Source organism: Neomonachus schauinslandi, chromosome 12 (assembly GCF_002201575.2).
Source record: "Neomonachus schauinslandi chromosome 12, ASM220157v2, whole genome shotgun sequence".
In the NCBI taxonomy this organism is placed as follows: domain Eukaryota; kingdom Metazoa; phylum Chordata; class Mammalia; order Carnivora; family Phocidae; genus Neomonachus; species Neomonachus schauinslandi.
Genome location: NC_058414.1, coordinates 4540032 through 4558487, shown reverse-complemented (window position 1 = coordinate 4558487; position 18456 = coordinate 4540032). Strand labels below are relative to the sequence as shown.

The following is an 18456-nucleotide window of genomic DNA, read 5'->3' as shown; positions in this document are numbered from 1 at the left end:
GACTGGTTTCTGTATGTGATTTTCTGGATCTGCGGATACGTAGTGTATTGGAAAAAGCAGAAAAGGAAGCGGGAGCACATCTGTGAAACCTGTGGGTTTGGTGCTTTGGGGTAGCACACAGTAAATCCAGGTAGCGAGGTCTCCCCCTCGGCTTCATGCGTGAAGAAGCAGGGCCGGCGGGACAGGACGGGATGCTCCTTGGGCGCTGGTGTAACAGGACCGGGCACAGGGAGGGAAATGCACAGAACAAGCAATGACAGTAACATCCAACTTTATTATTAGCGCCAACAGGAATGTGTCCCGTCGGTTGTTAGTGTATTGGGAACGTTCATGAGCACTTGCTGTCAGTGGGCTGCTCATCACTTCTAACCTGCGGCCCCCTCCCCGTGGTCATCCTCACTGGACCGATGGCAGATCTGAAGCCCCTTGCGTCCTGCCCAGGGGGCCAGGGCTGGGGGGTCCTGGTGTGAGGCATGGTCGGCTCCAGAGCCACCCTCTCTGACAGCCAGCAGGAAGGGGACGCCTTTCCACGTCTGCACATGGCCCCGTTGCCTCCAATCAGCCCCAGACCCCACATCCCAAAGTGCCATTCCCGAAGGAGGTGGGGGACCTGGACCCAACGGCCCCCAGTGTGGTCGTGACGGGCTCTGGGCCAGTGTAAGATGACGCAGAAGCTGAGTTGCCTTCAGTCCCAGCTGGTCAGTAACGCATGAGGTGTCTTGCCGCCACCGAGCAGGCTGATGGACCTCATCCCACGTGAGACTTCCTTACTTCGCCCTCCTCCCCTCACTGTCCCGTCTCAAACGGTCTTGGTCTCAGAGCAGGAAGCATAATCAGAAGACCATAGCCCCTTGCCTTGCACCCCGATGTTACCTTCAGAATGGGGTGTATTTTCTTCCAGGGGTCAGGGCCATTTGAAGCCACGGGGAGACCTTATAAAGTGCCTTCTGTTCTCTCAGCCCAGCTCCTGGATGTGAGCATAGACTCAGGTCCCTCATCTGTCCGTCTCCCCGACAGGGGACCTGACCGGGAGAAGGTCCATCCGTCCACCCTCCCTGCACTTGCTCCGTGCCGGGTCTCGGTCCGGACGTCATCTTGCCTGGCGCCCCCCAACATTCTCTTGGAGAGCCAGGACTGCCTGGCGCTCAGAACATAATAGATGCTCAGAAAAATTGAGCTGAATGACAGCAGGAATCACCCAAATTCATGTGTTCAGCTGTGACCCTTTCTTTTTTGATGCTCTTCCTTCCTCTCGTCCGCCGGGTGTCCTGGGCAAGGCTGGCCTTGACCCAGGGCCGGCGGGGTCAGGGGGTGGGGGCTTGGACCTCAGAGAGTCTGGGTCTCGGGCCGGAGTCCCAGGGGTCTTGCCTGCGCAGACTAAGGAGACGCTGGGCTGCACCTTTTCACGGTTGATTGGAGGTCTTGTAGGTACTAAGTGATGGCAGTTCCCCCGAGCTTGAGCCCTAGTCTGTCCTGTTCCCCAGAAGGGGGTCAGATGGACGTGTCCTCACGTTGCCTTTCTGCTGGCCCCGGTGTATCCAGGAGTCACTCCCGAGTGATGGATAATCCTGCAGTGGCAGTTTGCGTTGTCTTAAAATCCCAGGGCTTGTTGGAGAGGAACACCTTATTTTGAATTAACCAAGGACCTTTCTGTGCCTCTAAGTACCGTCACAGGTATTCCTTAGAGAGGAGCTTGAGCCTGCGTAGGAGCAGATGGGCACTGCTGTCCTCAGATACGCTCAGGGGGATAATGCCGGTGGGCGGTACCTGCTGCTGTCCCGCGGTCCTTCCTATTACGTGGTTTGTACGTAATTTCATAGCCGCGGGGGGCGCTGTGGAGGGAGCACATTAGCTCCTCCGCCCCCTTCTAGGAGTTTCTGAAACTGCAGTAGAGATCCCTCCCCAGCAGGGGGGCGTGGCTTCATGAGCGCGGGTTTCTGTCTGGGAGACTTGCTGTCGCGACGCAGCAGGTCCCATGTCCCTCAGAGACCGTCGCCCCCTGCACACTGTCCCCCGAGAACCCGCTCAGATTTCCTGTCCGTCAACAACCGAGTAACACTGCTGCTCATTTGTACGCCTCCCGCAAGACCGTAGCTCCCTCACGGTCGGAAGCACAGCCTGTACTCGCGTTGTGTTCCTGGAGCTGAGCCTGGCAACATGAACGATGACCCTAAACCCGGTGCAGTCTTGGCACGAGGAAATAAGCTTCTGTCTCGCTTAAGAATGTAAATGTTAAATGCTCAAGTCCATTCCAAGAGAAAGGGCGTGGCGGCGTGCTCTGTAAGTCACCGTGTGCACCACGCATGCCCATACGACACCACGTGGGGGGGCTGTCTCGGAACATGGGGCACGTTGAGTCTGCGTAGAGCCAAGAGGCCCGTTCTCCTTAATGTGGGACCGTCTCTGCGGTCCCTCTCCAGACAGAAGCCCAACATCAGCTGTCACTCACCTGCCTTCTTTGAGAAAGCGTCCGAGAGTGTCACATCCAAGCAGATGGCAATAGGAAATAAGAAACATTTTGCCAAAACGGGGGACAGATAATTCTGTGGCCACACGTTCTTCTATTCAAGCAACCGGAGGAAGCGTAAAGGAAAAAGATTGGTTGGACTGTAAGTATCTCTTTAAAACCCACTCACCTAAAATAAAAAGGAAAATAATATTAAGTAATGGGCACTGTAGGTTGTGTATGTGGAGGGTAAATAATCTAAAAACTGTCAAGGGCTTGTATCAATAACACTACCACCCTGAAGGCTGGAGTATTCATTTGTAAGTGGGAAAAACAAGAATTCCTAGTCGTGGAACTGCGAAAACTAAGTGTCGGAAAGAGACAATTTCTTTGGTAATTAAGGCAAAAATAATACTTAAAGACTACAGTGCAAGTAAAACACAGTTTGATACCCGCTTAAAGACAAGCTAGTTAGATAGTTCGTGGGTCAAGGACGAGTCCTTCGGCTGAATTATTGGAACGGAGAGCGGTCTCGGGGCCGTCCTGAACAGGGTGTGTGCGTGTGTATGTGCATGTGTGTGTGTGTGTTGGGGGGGTGCCTTTTCCCTTCTTTTTCTTTGGCCTTAATTTGATTTTTCTATAATGTTTTGAAAGGGATCCTGACGTCATTGGTGTTAAGCCTTACATTTTCAACTGTGTTTCAGACTAAAACGTTGCCTCCAGTTTAGTTGCTGTTGGTCGTGTTTGTATAATTATTCGATTCGGAGTATTTGTACGTACACGTGTGTGCGTGCACACCACACACACACACATCTGCTTAGATGAATACACACGTGCACACATGCACGTGTAGGTGCATGTTATTAGGTCACACAAGTTTAGGATAGTTACGTCTCCTTGACATCGATTCTTCGGTCCTTCCGAAATTGCTCTATTATCTGCATCAGCACTGCCCGCCCCGCAGTCTTATCCACCTGACGTTACTACACGTACATCAGTGTGTTCTCGAGTGGTGTTCGCACGGTTTTTCTCCTTCTCTCTGTTTTTCTGCCTTTCCGAGTCCTCGTGTTCAGGGTGCGTCTCTGACAAACATCGTGTAATCGCATCTTCCCTGATCATCCTCACGTTCTAATTGGCATATTTGTTGGGAAAGATATCCTTCAGTGGATTATTAATATTTGTGCTTAAGTCTGCCATTTGCTGTTTATTTTCAGTTTGTCCCACCAGCCTGTATTCTTCTTTTTCTCCATTTAAAAAAAATTGGTTTTGGCAGGGGAAGACTCATCAGTTAGTTTTATTTCTACTTTTCACCCCCATCCACATCATTTCTCTCTTTCCTGGTGGTCACCCTGCTGTCACCGTGCGCATCTTCCCCTCGCCAGACGCCAGCGTGCCCAGGTGGCCCCACCGCGTCTGGGCCGGTGTGAGGAGCCTTCAAAGTATCTCGTCCTAGGCTTTAGTTCTTCCCGTTTCTTAAGCCACTTGAGACCTAGAAGAGACTCTGTTGTTATTTGAATTCCCTGCACGTCTGCACTGATTCTTTCCTGGATTTGCGTTCTTCTCAGGGACCAGGGATATGCGCAGAGTTCTCCCAGCGTGGAACCGTGTTCTGTCTCACCTCCACTGTTGAGGAAACTGTCCACAGACCATGGGGTCCCTTCTGCCCACCGCCCCCAGTTCCACTGCCTTCTCTCCGCGTGTCCTTGGAACTCAGCTGTCCTCCACTTGGGGCTTCTGTGACCATGACATGCGCTCTTCCCCACTTGTGTTTGTCTCTCTGTCTCTGTTTTCCGCGGTCGAGCTGGGATGTGCCAGGATGTGGGTTTCTCCCTGGTAGCTGGCCCCTGGATTCTGTAGCCTGCTGGCTTTCCATCCATTCTGGAAAATGCTTGGGCAGTAGCTCACCGGTGTTTCTGGCGGCCCGTGCCCCATCTTCTGGGAGCATCAGCACACGCATGGTAGACCTCTTGGTGGTATTCCAACACGTCCGTTCCAGATACTAGAGGATACCCTGTAGGGTCGGGGCTGGAAATGAGTTACCTCTTGATAACTGTGTCTCCTCGCCCCACCTTCTTTCCCATGTGGGCGAGTGGGGGACCAGGGTGCAGGCGGGGCGGGTACAAGCATGCGGGGCTCTGCTTTTCGCCCAGACACAGGAAGCGTGGATCACCGGTGGGAACAGGCTGTGTACATTCGAATCCAGAGCCCTTAATTTACCATGACCTTGAGCGACTTGCTTCACTTCCCTGTTCCATCTGTTCCTTGTAAAATGGGGATAAAGGACACGTTTCCTAACGTGGAGAGTAGTAAATGAAATAAAGCGCTTGGATCAGTACTCGGCCCGTAGCAGCATTCAGTAAGGTTAACTGTGGTGTTCAATCTTTTTTATTCTTTTTAGAGACTATTCATTTAAGACAGAGCGAACAGAAGCAGGGGGAGTGGAAGGCAGAGGGAGAAGCAGGCTCCCCGCTGAGCCCGATGCGGGGCTTGATCCCAGGACCCTGAGATCATGACCTGGGCTGAAGGCAGACACTTAACCGACAGAGCCCCCCAGGCGCCCCTCGATCTTACTGTTACGTTGTCACTGCTTGTCCCCTGCCCACCCGGTGTGAGCAAGCTAGTTAGCCGCTCGTGTCCACGGGGGACAGGCATGCAGGACTGAGGCTGTGCGCTCACAGCGGCAGCTAGGGTCATCCCTCCCTGTTCTGTGCTCTGCGCGGTCCTTCCCTGCACGGGTCTGCCGCGTTCCGAGGCTTGGGGGGCTCCTGGGGCCCCGGCGGCTGACTCTGACCTTCCCCCTGCAGTACGGGATGCTACTGTACCAGAATTTCAGGATCCCGCCACCGCGGAAGGCCTTGCTCCCCTCCTTCTCCACGCCAGTGGTGAGTACAGCTGCAGCGTCCAGAAGGCGGGCTCCTTCCCAGCATCACAGCTGAGCGTGGGTTGTTTCAGGAGAGGTTGTCCCCAGAAGCCGCGGAGAGGGCTTGTGCGTGCTGCCCGGTCCCCTGCGGGGAGACGGGTTTGTCTGGTCAGCAGTGTGACTGCTGGGGACGGATCCTGCACCCTTCAGGGCGTGGCTCTGCTCAGGTGCTCAGGGACTGTCGCCAGCCACGTCCGGTTCGCCCGGGTCGCCCATGGCCCTGTGGGCATGGGAGACCGTTAGGCTGGAGCCTTCCCTGGTGGGAACTTAGAGCTGGCAGCAAGCGTCCTTGTTCTCAGGACGTACTCAACTTCCCGAAGGTGCAGGAACCCTTTGTCCTCTCAAAACACGACCCTGATGCTCCTCCATGTCTGTTCCTGGGAGAGGCCAGGTGTCCACAGGCAGGGTCCGCGTGTCGCCCTGAACGGACCTCCTGGGGACGGACTTGGTGGCTGCTGAGGGCTGAGCTCCCCCTAGTGTTTCCGCTTCTGTGATGTGATCCAGTAGAGGCTGGGGGCCTGCGACGGATCCCACTGCCAAGCCCAGCGGCACCCCACGGCCTCCAGTGGCATTTGGATGCCACCAGGGGACTGGAGCGTTTCTTATTCCCCTCAAGAGAAATCAAAGCCATCTTTAGTTCGAGGGCTCTCCTGCCACCGAATTTCCACCCGAACCTTAGAGTGGCGGTCGGGACGACCCCGTCACCCCTTCTCCTGGCCATCTTTAGGATGGGTTTGCACCAACTTTCTCGAGTGCCGCGGGGGCCTGGTTCCCTCCACTTTAAGAACTTGTGGCCTTTCCTTCCAGCGCAGCGTCTCTGAGAACTCCCTCGTGGCGATGGATTTTTCTGGGCAAACAGGAAGAGTGATCGAGAATCCGGCCGAAGCCCAGAGCGCAGCCCTGGAGGAAGGCCACGCCTGGAGGGTAAGGCCACAGCCAGTCCCGTGGACGGGTCCCCTTGTGGGGGGCATGCCCCCCCGCATTGGTCTCCCAGAAGAATGGCTCTGTGGGTGCCGTCGGGGGGCATGAGGTGCTGGGGAGGGGGGGTGGCATCTGAGTCTCAGCTCAGGGCTCCTCCACGTTCCTGGCACGCACGTCCCCTACTGGCTCCCGTGGGAGGAGCGGGGCAGGAGCAGAGCCCTCTGGCCTCGTGGCTCCCGCACAGAGCTGCTCCCGCTGGTGGGTGGTCAGTGGCCGTGTGTGGACAGCACCGAGCCCACCCTCCCTGATGAGGCCGGCAGGCGCTCACATCGTGGCTCGACCACTAACCAGCTTCGTGGCCTCGGACGGTCTCTTCCCTCGGAGGTTCCTGCTCCTGACCTCCCAGCGGGAAGAGTGTCACCCTGATTTCAAATTCTCTGAGGTTTACAGAGAACGTACAAAACCTGAGCCCGCCGCCCTGGCTCAGAGAGTTCCCCGAACCGTAGCTTCAGAGCGGGTTGGAAAAGAACGGCCACACAGCCTAGGGACTCTGTAGGCCAGTGTTTCAGTGGAGAAGCTCATGCCTCTCTCCCAGAACTTACCAGCAGTTTTCACCGTGTGTCTTCTGTGTGCTTCAGTCCTGGGATCATCCAGATTCCCCGGGATGCCTGTGTTGTCACAACTGCAGTCAGGCGGGGGGCGGGCTCCGCTAGCTGTCCCTGCACAGCCAGGGGCGCCGTCACCCCGGCCAGGCCTCCCTGCCACGTGTGTGTCCCTGGTGGCCGGTGGGCCGTGTCGGTCTGCTGTCTTAGCGCTCACACGGGCATTTCTTCCGCAGAAGCGAAGCACACGGATGAATATCCTAGGCAGCCAAAGTCCTCTCCACCCTTCTACCCTAAGTACAGGTAAGTGCAGCATGGCGGCCCGATCCTTCGAGAAGTAAGGAAGATGAAACCGCGCCCATCCCTCCCGGAGCTTCCCCAGACCGCCCGGGCCCGGCGTGCGCCAGGAGAGGTGTAGCCATGGGAACCGGGGCCCCACGCTGATCGCCGGTTCGCTGTACCTTCGGCGAAGCCAATCTAGCCTCCTTCTCTCTTCCCTCCCGCAGTGATTCATAGGACGCAACACTGGTTTCATGGCAGGATCTCCAGGGAGGAGTCCCACCGGATCATTAAGCAGCAGGGGCTGGTGGACGGGTAAGGAAGCGCCAGCCTGGAGACTGGGCATCTGCCGAGGTGATGTTGTGCTGGGCGCACGTTCTGGCTGGTTTCTCAGTGATTCTGGGGGGTGGGCAGTCGTTAGAGCCTCGGTTTAAAGAGGAGAGAATGTCGGGGCGCCTGGGCGGCTCAGTCATTAAGCGTCTGCCTTCGTCTCAGGTCATGATCCCAGGGTCCTGGGATCGAGCCCCGCGTCGGGCTCCCTGCTGCACGGGGAATCTGCTTCTCCCTCTCCCACTCCCCCTGCTTGTGTTCCCTTTCTCTCTTTCTGTCAAATAAATAAAATCTTAAAAAAACATAAAGAGGAGAGACTGGCTCAGGCTCAGCGTGGTGCAGGGCGGGCTCAGCTAGCCAGTGGCCAAAGGGGGATTGCAACCCATTCTGTCCATACTCCGTCTATTACCAACTTCCGCCTTTTTGTTGCAGTTCAGAGGGCCCGAGAGCACAAGCCGGTTATTTTCCATACTTCCCATATTTTTCAACAAGGCAGGGGCAAACGGGAGAAAAACGTTTTTGTTTACATTTTATCGGGTAGTTTTTGCTGAGAACAAACAACCCCAAACCTTCGTGGCTTTAGGCCACAGAGCTGGATCATTTCTCACAGTTGGAGTCGGTGGAGTGTGTCCTCACCTGGGCCAGCTCGGCTGGGGTGGGTGTGGCAGTTGGCTGCTGAGATGGGGCGGCTGGGTGTGTGTGCCAACCGGCTAGCCTGGGGACACTCACGCTGTGGCGGTCACGGGTCCCAGGAGTAAGAGAGATCAAACACCGATGCACAGGACCTTCTCAGGGCTGATACCCCATTGGCCGAAGCACGCCCCACAGCCTTGCTCCCAGGGCCATGGGAAGGGCTGCCCAGGGACCTGGATGTAGACCTGTGTCCTCGCTCCCCGCTCCCAGCAGGAGGCGCACTCTGGTTTTCCTGCCCTTCATCTGTTAAACATTTTGCTATAGAAATTTAAAGATTTACCCAGGAGAGAAGAGGATAGTGAGCCCCCACGTAATCCTTGTCTGGTTTTGACAGTTTGCTAATTTTAGTTTGTCTGTGTCCCTTCCCAAGTGATTGGCTCCTCCACACCCCCTTCTCCTTCTGGAAGATTTTAGGGTAAATCCCAGACATTCTAAATTTTTACTAGTAAACATAGTGTGTCTCTAAAACATAAAGACCCTTGTTTTCTGACACAACCACAAAATCACTGTTACTCTTAATGAAATAAGCAAGAATTCCTTAATATCATCTAAAATCCAGTCTGGGTTCAAACTTCCCTAATTGCTGTTAAAAGAAAAAAAGAAAATCCTTTAAATCGAGTTGGTTCAAGTCGGGACCGACAGATTGCATTTGGTTGATAGGTCTCTTGAGTGTCCTCAGATACGATGGTCTCCCTCTGCTTCCCTTCTCTTCCTCTTATTCGCCTGTTATTAGTTGAAGTAGTGGGTGAGTTCCTAGCCTCAAACGTAGCTAAACGCTTGACTTTTCCCTCAAGTAAGAAGGTCAGCTTGGAGAACAATGATTTGGTCTTCTACCACCTTCCTGTAGTGACAAATGAGCTGTTGTTTGTTTCAACTATGATTATGTACTTAGATTCTTAAGCATTGGACTTATTTCGGTCAAAACTTACTACTTTTGATGCTCAGCGTGCCCTCCCTTTGGCCAACAGGACTTGTTCAAGTTGGTCCCTGAGTTCTTTGGACCCACCACGAGCAGTGTTGGATTCCAGGTGTGACGGGAGAATGTTCGGCTCCCGTGAACGTTTCTCTTCAGAGCCTCATTCTTTCTAGTGGGAAATGGTGTCTGGACACCACAACCTATAGGCCTTCTCTAGGGACAGAGTTAGGACATAGGCTTTTTTTTTTACGGTGAAAAAGAAAAGTTTGAAACCCTTTCTTTGCAGGGTTCACACTGATAAACGGCCAGATCAGCTGGAAGAGTACATACAGGGTTTTTACTTTGATTTGACTGTATTTCTCTTCTCTTACTCAGAAAATCTTACTAAAGACATAATCATTTGTAAATACTTATTTTCCCCTGTCTTATTCATGTGGTCCTTGTAATCCTGAAGGCACGTTCCAGGCAGGTCGTGTTCAAGCACCATGGTTAAAGTCTTTCCTCTCTGGGGTTCTGACAGCAAAGCATCATGCAGTCCGTGAGGTTCATTTGTCTCCGTTTGCTTTTGATTTTTGTCAGTGGATCTGATTTGTTTTCCCTTCGGCTTAATGCTTCCCGTTGAATTCTATAAAACACTCCCCTGGTTCAAAAGTCAGAACAGTGAAACCAGGCAGATTCCCTGCGGACTCTCCTCTGCCCCCTGAAACTCCCCCACAATCGGAACCCATTTTGTGGGGTCTGTTCATCCTCCTGTTGTTTTCGGTTTGAAGGTAAGCAGAGCGTTTCTGCCTCCTGTTGGGCCCCCCCCCGAAACACAGGTACAGCGCCGAGTGTCAGGTGCACCTGCTGTGGGAGGGTCCCCGAGCCACCGGCGGGGGTCTGCCCCGTCTCGTGCTCAGCGTTGCCGGGCTGACGGTGGAACACCTGGGGCGCCATCGCTTCATATTCCGGCTGGTGTCTCTGCTGGTGGTCCCCAGACATGTGGGCGACGGCTTCCCCACAGCCCCGCAGGCTGCGAGGGGGCGTCCGTCTTTCTCATCTGCCATTGGGGAGGCCGAGCCTCTTTCCAAAAAGTAAGACCTCGGGCCTTTCTTCTTTTTTGCCATTCTGAAAACTGTCTTTATGTATTTTGCCCAATGTTCTCCATCTGTTTTTTTGCGAACATTCTTTCCTACGTTATCATGTGGCGTTTTGACTTTGCTTATGGCTTGTGTTTGTTTCCTGTTTGGTTTGGGTTGTACGGACTTTTTTTTTTTTTTGAAGGGGTTATACAGACTTCTTAATGTAAATTTTACGTGGGCACATTTATCCTTCGTGTCCCTTTTCCTTCTGGATTTTTGAGTCCTTGTCATGTTTTGGCCGCTCCGAAATCATAAAGGAGTTTCTTCCTGTTCTGTTCTAGGACTCACATTGTTTCTCTTCTTTCCCCCTGTCTTTGTTCTTCGCCTTTCCTGTCCATGTGTCTGTTTTTGTCTAGATCCCAGATACATTCAGAACGTATTTATCCTGGGATGCTGTGTAAACAACGAGTCCTATTTATTTTTTCTATGTGGCTATAACCTTGCTCCAAATTAATTATTTGAAAGGTCACCCGTATCCTGCAACAGTCCTTTGCTAAAGCATGAGAAACGAATCCGTTTGCAGCCGTGAGCCGCATCAGAAGGGAGCCCCACGGTGGCTCTGACGACGTCACCACGATGGCCACAGGGTCCGTTCCAAGGAAGCCCAGCGGTTCCCTTGCCAGGGGGCTTCATGGTGCCCACAAAAGTGAAGGTTCCAGAGCGGGTGGGATTTGGTGTCGTGGCCACTCGTGTCCCTCCCGGGGCCCAGGGCAGTGATGGTGGCACCTTCGTCCCTCTGGAGTGGACGGGACCTCGGAGGCCATGTGGGGACGTGTGTGATCGGAGGAGGCTCCCCTGTGATTCCCAGACGAGGCCCAGCCAGGCCCACTGTGCCTTAGAGGGGCGGCCCCGGTGCGTGGGGGCTGTGCAATCGTTCAGCACACTCGGGCCACTCAGTGGTGTGTCTGCACCTGCTTTGTTTTGTTTTTTAAGATTTTATTTATTTATTTGAGAGACACGGCACGAACCGGGGGTAGGGGCAGAGGGAGAGGGAGAAGCAGAAGCAGGCTCCCCGCCGAGCAGGGAGCCCGACGTGCGGCTCGATCCCAGCACCCTGGGATCCTGACCTGAGCGGAAGGCAGACGCTTAATGACTGAGCCCCCCAGGCGCCCCATGTTGGCACCTCTTTTAAAAAAAAACATGTTTGTCTTTCACCACTTCCTAGAACCCTTGTTGGCAAGGTTTCTGTCCTTTCGGGCTGGAGACGAGGGTATGCGTCACCTCTGTCACCTTTCCTTCCACGAGGCAGCCCTCCTGCTGGCATCTGCCCCATTAACAAGCAGGGGTTTCTCTCTGGCATAGTCTTCAGTCCCGATGTCAGGCTGGCGAAACGAGCATCAGGATAAGGGGACCCATTCAGGTGTCGTCCCAGTGAGAGACCAGACTTCCATTAATTCCTGGGCGCTTAGGGAGGAAATGTGTTGGGAAAACAAGGTAAATGAAATAATCAGTTCCTAATCTTGACTGATCCTGCAGAGAGATAATGAAGGGAAACCAATTTAGAGAGTCCAGCAACGCAGAGAAAATGACTGAAAGTCAGCCCTAGCCTCAAATGACATAGGGAGTCAGGAAAAGGGGCCAGAAGGAGACAACGGAGCCTGGAGTCGATCCGAGAGAGGTCTTTGAAATCCCCGGTATCCAGGTGCCCTGAAATCGCTGCCCACCTCCTTCCCCTCTTGCACCCACAGCCCATCCCACAGCCTGGAGGAGGAGGATTCTGCCAATCTAGGGCAGATCTGGTTCTGTGGTCTCCTCTGCGAAATACCCCCCGATGGCTTACGTCCTCTCCTGCAGCATTTCCGGCTCTGTCCCCCACCCTCCCCACCCTGGCCTTGCTCACACTCGGGTCCAGCCCCACCTGCCCCTCTGCGGCCCCCAGTTCCCAGCTCTGTGCTGTTGGTGAGCTCAAAGGAGCACGCCACTCCTCCGCTGGGTGGAAGGAAACTTCTTTGTCGAGATTTGAGTTCTCTGCAGCGTTTCCACCCCTCACCCACCCCCCCATGGCAGAGAGAGGGGTCCTGTCCCAGGGCTAACCCAGCGCCCCCATCAGCGCCATAACAGGGCTCGCCAGCCATGGAGGGACCGTCCGTACACACCTCCTCAGATTTTACCCGTGGCCCTATTGATCCTGGAAGCCAGGGTTCGTCCGTGATAAAGGCTGGCTGTGTGACCCTGGGGAATTTGCTTAACTTCTCTGTGCCCCGCTTCCCTCAGCTTGAAATGAGAACAATGACAGGGTCACCGTGGGGACTAACGGAGCTGACGCGTGCGCAGAGCCTCACTCGTGACCCTGAGCCGTGTTGCTCCGTGGACCACTGTCAGCCCCTGGCGCAGGCCCCTCTCTGCTTCAGGAGCCCGCCGGTGAGCACATTTGCAAGAGCTCCCCCCATATGCGGTCCTCACCGCTTTCCTTCCTGTGCTGCGTTCCAGGTTTCTTTCTTTTTTTTCTTTTTTTAAAGACTTTTATTTATTTGCCAGAGAGAGAATGAGAGTGAGAGAGAGAGGGAACACAAGCAGGGGGAGAAGCAGACTCCCTGCCGAGCAGGGAGCCCGATGCGGGGCTCGATCCCAGGACCCCGAGATCATGACCTGAGCCGAAGGCAGACGCTTCACCCACTGAGCCACCCAGGCCACCCCTGTGTTCCAGATTTCTTGATCTGGCTGCGTCACCAGGCACGTGCAGTCCTCCTGGGACCTGTCCCTGCAGAGGTCCCTTGGGCCATCAGCGGGTCTCTGCGGTTTGTGGATGGTGATCCCGTGGGTCCTGCGCTGTCATGCACGGCTCCATGTCCTCAGCAGCCAGGCTCCTCATCGGGCTGCTGGACGGGTGTTAATGTGCCGTGCAGCCCCGGGCGGAGAAGGCCAGTCATGGAGCTGATCGGTGGCAGTTGAGGGAGTCCTGCAAACTCCTGAGCCACACACTTTTCAGCCCACAGACTCCTCTGAGTTCGTAATCTTTGCAGACAGCCAGCCATTGGTCATGACCTCAAAATCCCAAGCATTTGGGGAGGCCTCAGCACTTTCCAGGGTCCTGCCCTGGAGGGAGGCTGCCGGGCAGAGCCTTCCTGCCACTCTGGCTCCTCCGGGGTCACGTTCAGCTGCTGTATGCACCTGTCTGCAGCAGGCAATGGCCGGGAGCTAACTAAGGTGACAGGAGAGACAGGGACAGACCAGCCTTTCCTGTCACACAGCCTGGTGTCCAGGGAGCTCCCGGGTTTCTGCTGGAATGGTGACTTCTTTGGAATGAAATAACCCAGAAGGCAGATCTTTGTGGAAGACAACTGTGGCGTGTGGCTCTGCCCAGGAGTGGGGGGAGACCCCACCGGCCCCTCGAGGGGCCGCGTGGCAGACGCCCCACACCTACACCCCACGTGGGGCCTGCGATTCTTAGCGCTGCCCGCCACCCCCACCCCACGAGTCGTGGGACTCTGTTTTCCCAGACGGTGTTTGCAAAAAACCTACCTCCTGGGAACACTGGAGCGAAGGGGTGTGTGGTCACGCAGGACTGGAAAACCCTGTGCTCGAGCCCCTAGGCGCCCACGGTGGATATTCCCATTTAAAGGCACTGAGAAGCCCTGTAGTAAAATAAAACCCCCATCCGCCTTTTTCATACAGGACTTTGCCATCCCGGGTAGCTGCTTTCCGTCTTAACAGTAGAGTCCAGAAGCAGAGGACGGCGCTGGTGACGGTCGTTTGGTTTGAACACGGCTCTTTGTCACGTGGATTCTGGTGTGGGGGTTTTTTCCTCTTCCTTTCCCAGGGACACCTGGCCCTACTTCGTTGTGCTATTTGGATTTTTATGTACTTTTTATCCTGAAATAAATTCACATCGTGGGAAAGTTGCTAAGTCATATAATGAACTCCTATGTGCATTTTCTCAGATAACCTAGCTGTCAACATCGGGGCTTGTTTGCTTTATCATAGGCTCCTTCCCTCCCTCCCTCCCTCCTTTTTTTGTCTGAACCCTTTGGGAGGAAAGTTACAGAGAGCATGAGGTCCCTTGTATCCTGTTTATTTCAGTAGAAAATTTGTAAGACCAAGGACTTCTCTTCCATAACCATAGTACCGTTGTTAAGAATCAGGAAGTAGGGGTGCCTGGGTGGCTTAGTCAGGTAAGCGTCTGCCTTGGGCTCAGGTCATGATCAGGGTCCTGGGATCGAGTCCCGTGTCAGGCTCCTGGCTCAGCCTGCTTCTCCCTCTGCCTCTGTGCCTGCCGCCTGCTTTCGCACGCTCTCTCTCCTCTGTCTTTAATAAATAGATTAGATAGATAAAACCTTTATTAAAAAATTGGGAATTGAACATCCATGTGGTTCTGATCCCAAATGCACACACTTATTCTGGTGCTGCCAGTGGTTCTGATTACAGCCTTCGTGGAAAAAGAAAACGTCTTAATTCTAAATACGTCTTTGGGGGCACGTCTCTTTGGGTTTTGTCCTTCGTGGACACTTGTTACGCGAAGAAGCCAGTTATTACAGGGTGCACCTCAGCTGGGGCGCGTCCGGGGGCTCGGGGCTCGGCCGGGTTATCACTTTGCAGGAGAAGACGTGGAGTCCCCACTAGCTGGGCAGGGTCGGCAGATTGTCTCGTTCCTGGCGGTGTTGCCTCTCGAACATTCGGTGGTGAGGACATCGGCGGGTTTCTCTGACAGACAGTCGCTGTGTTTCCCTTTGAAATAAATAAGTACCAGAGGGGTGATGGTTTGAGAATGAAATACTCTGTTTCTCATTCGCTCCCGTTGACGACCTTGTCCTTAATGGGGACAACCCATGGCGGTTGCTAAACAGTTGCGCACCCATCATTCCTTCCTGTTTGTTCAGCTGCCCTTCTGCTCTGAGGAAGAGCTCTTCTCCTCTCTTAATGTACTTGCTCATTTATTTATAATATTGGTGTTTACTCACAGATTCTTGTCTTTTTTTCTCTGGGTTCTAGTCTGCCCCTTTTGATAGTTACTGTGATGCTGCGTCCTGGGTCATGACGCTTTGAACTTTGAACTTGAGGACTTTGTGGCGCACGTTGTCCAGCCGCTTCGTACCCTTGCCCGGCCGTGGCCCCAGAGCTCTTTCAGTGGAGAATGACAGAAATCCGTCCCCAGGCGTCCTGAACTGTCATGACTGCGCAAGCAGGGAAATGTGCATGTGTGTGTGTGAGTGTGTGAGTGTGCGTGCAGATAGACAAACGCACATCTCAAGTCTGGATTTTTAAAATGTGCAATCAGCTGATTTTTTTCCATCCTCAGGCTTTTTCTCCTCCGAGACAGCCAGAGCAATCCAAAGGCTTTTGTGCTCACACTCTGTCACCATCAGAAAATTAAAAATTTCCAGATCTTACCTGTAAGTATTGATAACTTCTCACTGAGCCTTGTTGTTGTTTCCTGGGTTTATTCTGAATGCCATTTTCAAATCCTAAATGAACCGAACTACAGGTCGTTAAATATCAGACAGGTCCAAGCTGACCGGAGAGATGCTTCCCAGAGTCCCTTAAGAGGCTTGTTCTTTGAAATTGGGAACACGCCTCCCAGAGTGCACCATTCAGGTGGGGGGTAACATACGCAAAGTTGATGTCAGATGTTTCTCATAATTTACTGATACGGTCTGCAGGTCATAACGTTCCTGAAATGTTTCCTGTGGGGCCCAAACCCGGGCCATGTTCTGCCTAGAGAGGGTGGTGAGGTCTTCTCCCCTCAGAGAGCCTCTGTCTGGTAGCAAAGGAAAGCTCCGGAAGGCTCAGTGTAACCAAAGGCATCTGTTTCACACCGTTGCACCTGCTGTTTGTGAAGCTTGCTTGAGCCCAGGACTTTGGCGTCTCAGGAATCCCGCAGGGACAGAGCGGGAGGAGCCCAGGGCAGTCCGCTTAGCTTTTCTGGTGCCTTCCGGCTACGTCCCGATGATGCCCTCACTCTGCCCATGACCCTGGGCCAGGCTTCCCAGACTCCCACCCCCACGTAGTTATTACTGACACAGAAGTCCTCGTTCCTCTTAGCCTCAAATCAAATGAAAACCTGTTTTATGGCGGGCGGCATGGGTAATGCCCATCCTCCCAAATAACCCCAAATTATGGAAGCATCAGAGGGATAGTAATTGGAGACTTGAGAGCAACAGGACTTGAAAACGGGGTGCACTGGTGCCCCTGGCTGTATTTTGGAGTCTGGAAGCTTTTCTGAGTTTATTGATCAGGACAGGTTTCAAACCAACCTGCTCCATACTCACCCTTTCACACCGCACTGCAGTCCTTGAACTTACCATTCTCCGGGTTCGGGCCGGCCTTGGGAATGTTGCTCCTTCTGGAAGCTACCGTGGGGTCCCTCCATTTTGATGGAAATAGCTACCCAACATGGCAGGACCACCTGCCCTCACCGCTCCGTGGCAGTGACCCCATAGTCGCGCTCTTTGTCCCCAAGGGTGTGGCCCCTAACTCGGCGAGTGTTCTTGTGTCCCTCCAGTGCGAGGATGATGGGCAGATGTTCTTCAGCCTTGATGACGGGAACACCAAATTCTCCGACCTGATCCAGCTCGTTGACTTTTACCAGCTCAACAAAGGAGTCCTACCTTGCAAACTCAAGCACCACTGCATCCGAGTGGCCTTATGACCTCACATTGACTCTTGGCTGAAGACGGGAGGAAGCTGACACTGGAACGGGGACGGGGGTGGGGGGAGGGGTTTTGTGCGTCGCCAAGGACCCACGTCTGTTCTGCACCCCGGGGAGCGGGGTCCGTCAGGGCCCACCCACCAGGATGGACTCGGGGCTGGACTCGAGGAACGATTTGCTGCTGCAGAGCCAACGGGACCGCCTCCCTCCGCGCCGGCCAGGTTCGGGGAGGCGGGAGAGCGCGAGCGCATATTGGAGGAAAAAAACGGGATCGATCGTCTTGGCTGGGCCACGTAGGAACGAGAACCGGAGACACGTAATTGGAAATGAACTCTTGCCCTGGAATAATCTTGACAATTAAAACTGATATGTTTACTTTTTTGTATCGATCACTTTTTGCACTCCTTCTTTGTTTTCAATATTGCTCTCAGCCCCGGTAGGAGGGGGTGCGGCTCTCCCGTGTGCACGCGGGACACAGGGACTGTGCTCGGGGGGCAGACTCCAGAGACTGAACCCGGGCCCCCAGGGGTTTCCAGAGGGTGGCGTCCACCCCGTGCGGGGGACCGGAGGTGGATTCATTCGGCTCCCAGGTTACATGCCACCCTCAGCCCTCCCCAGGATACTTGAAGTGCTTTTTTTTTTCTTTTTTTTTTTCAATAAAAGGTGTCATCTGTGGTAGGCATTGGGCCCATGGTGTGGACTCAGTCAGGTACCCGCTGCCGTGTGCACAGATGCTCCCTACACCTGTTACAGGTGAGCCCTCCACTGTTCAGGAGGCCCGGGTGCTCTGGAAAGCTCGCTGGCCCGCGGCACGGCCGGAGTGGCCTTGCCGCTAGCTGGACGTGGGCCGCATCGCTGGGACCCCCCCGAAGCGCCCAGTGTCCACCGCCCCCTCTCAGCCTGTTCAGAGCGATTGCTGCCTTACCCCTCACCCCCGACAGTGGCTTGGGGCCTTTCCCGGCTCTTCTCCCTCCAGGGGTTAAAGGCCCTAAAAGGAAAATGGCCCCTGCTTGGCTGCCGGTGGTGGCCCGCAGGTTTCCATGGTGATAAAGACGTGAACATTGGAAAGGGCACGTCTGCAGCCCGGCATGGAAAGGTCCTCGCTCGATGACCTCCGTCCTGCTGAAAAGCCCCATGAGCCGGCCCAGGCGGAGACCCCCCCTTGGCGGGCTGGCACTCAGAAGTACCTCACGGCCCTTGTGGGCATTGAAGAGTCCTGTCAACACAACACTGCTTCCCCTCCGGGGCGGGGCGGGGGGGGCTGAGTCACACAGTGGCTGGACTGCCCCCTGCCACCCTCTCCGCCCCATCCCCTTAGCTGAGTCACCAGGTGTGACGGGCCGCGGATTTACCTGCAGTCTCTGCAAAGCAGAAAGGTCTCCCCTGACGGGCCTGGGAGATCTGGTCCCCCCAGTGCCTGACTCCGCTGCACCACCGGGCCCCCCCGGCAAGCACACGACCTGGTGGGACCCCCGGGACCCGCCTTGGTGGCGCCGCCGTGCTCTAAGCACCTCAAGGGTGTAGGAACACTGTATTTTAGTTTACAGGCCTCACTTTGCTTGTTTTCCACGAAACGTCTACTTACACAAATGCAGAATTTTTAGTAAGACGTTTTTCACCGTAAACGCGCTCAGTCACGTTT

The 18456-nt window shown here is 54.5% G+C and overlaps 1 protein-coding gene across 1 annotated transcript in view; it reads left to right on the top strand.

Annotated features, from left to right (window-relative positions):
* GRB10 (growth factor receptor bound protein 10) overlaps nucleotides 1-17176 on the top strand; it is a 160367-nt gene extending 143191 nt beyond the window's left edge. Inside the window, exons 13-18 of the mRNA XM_044920255.1 lie at nucleotides 5251-5328; nucleotides 6174-6290; nucleotides 7126-7192; nucleotides 7396-7483; nucleotides 15465-15558; nucleotides 16668-17176. Of these exons, the coding sequence (XP_044776190.1) occupies nucleotides 5251-5328; nucleotides 6174-6290; nucleotides 7126-7192; nucleotides 7396-7483; nucleotides 15465-15558; nucleotides 16668-16814 (591 nt within the window). The 3' untranslated portion in view covers nucleotides 16815-17176. The remainder of the gene's footprint in view (nucleotides 1-5250; nucleotides 5329-6173; nucleotides 6291-7125; nucleotides 7193-7395; nucleotides 7484-15464; nucleotides 15559-16667) is intronic.
* The last annotated feature ends 1280 nt before the right edge of the window (nucleotides 17177-18456 follow it).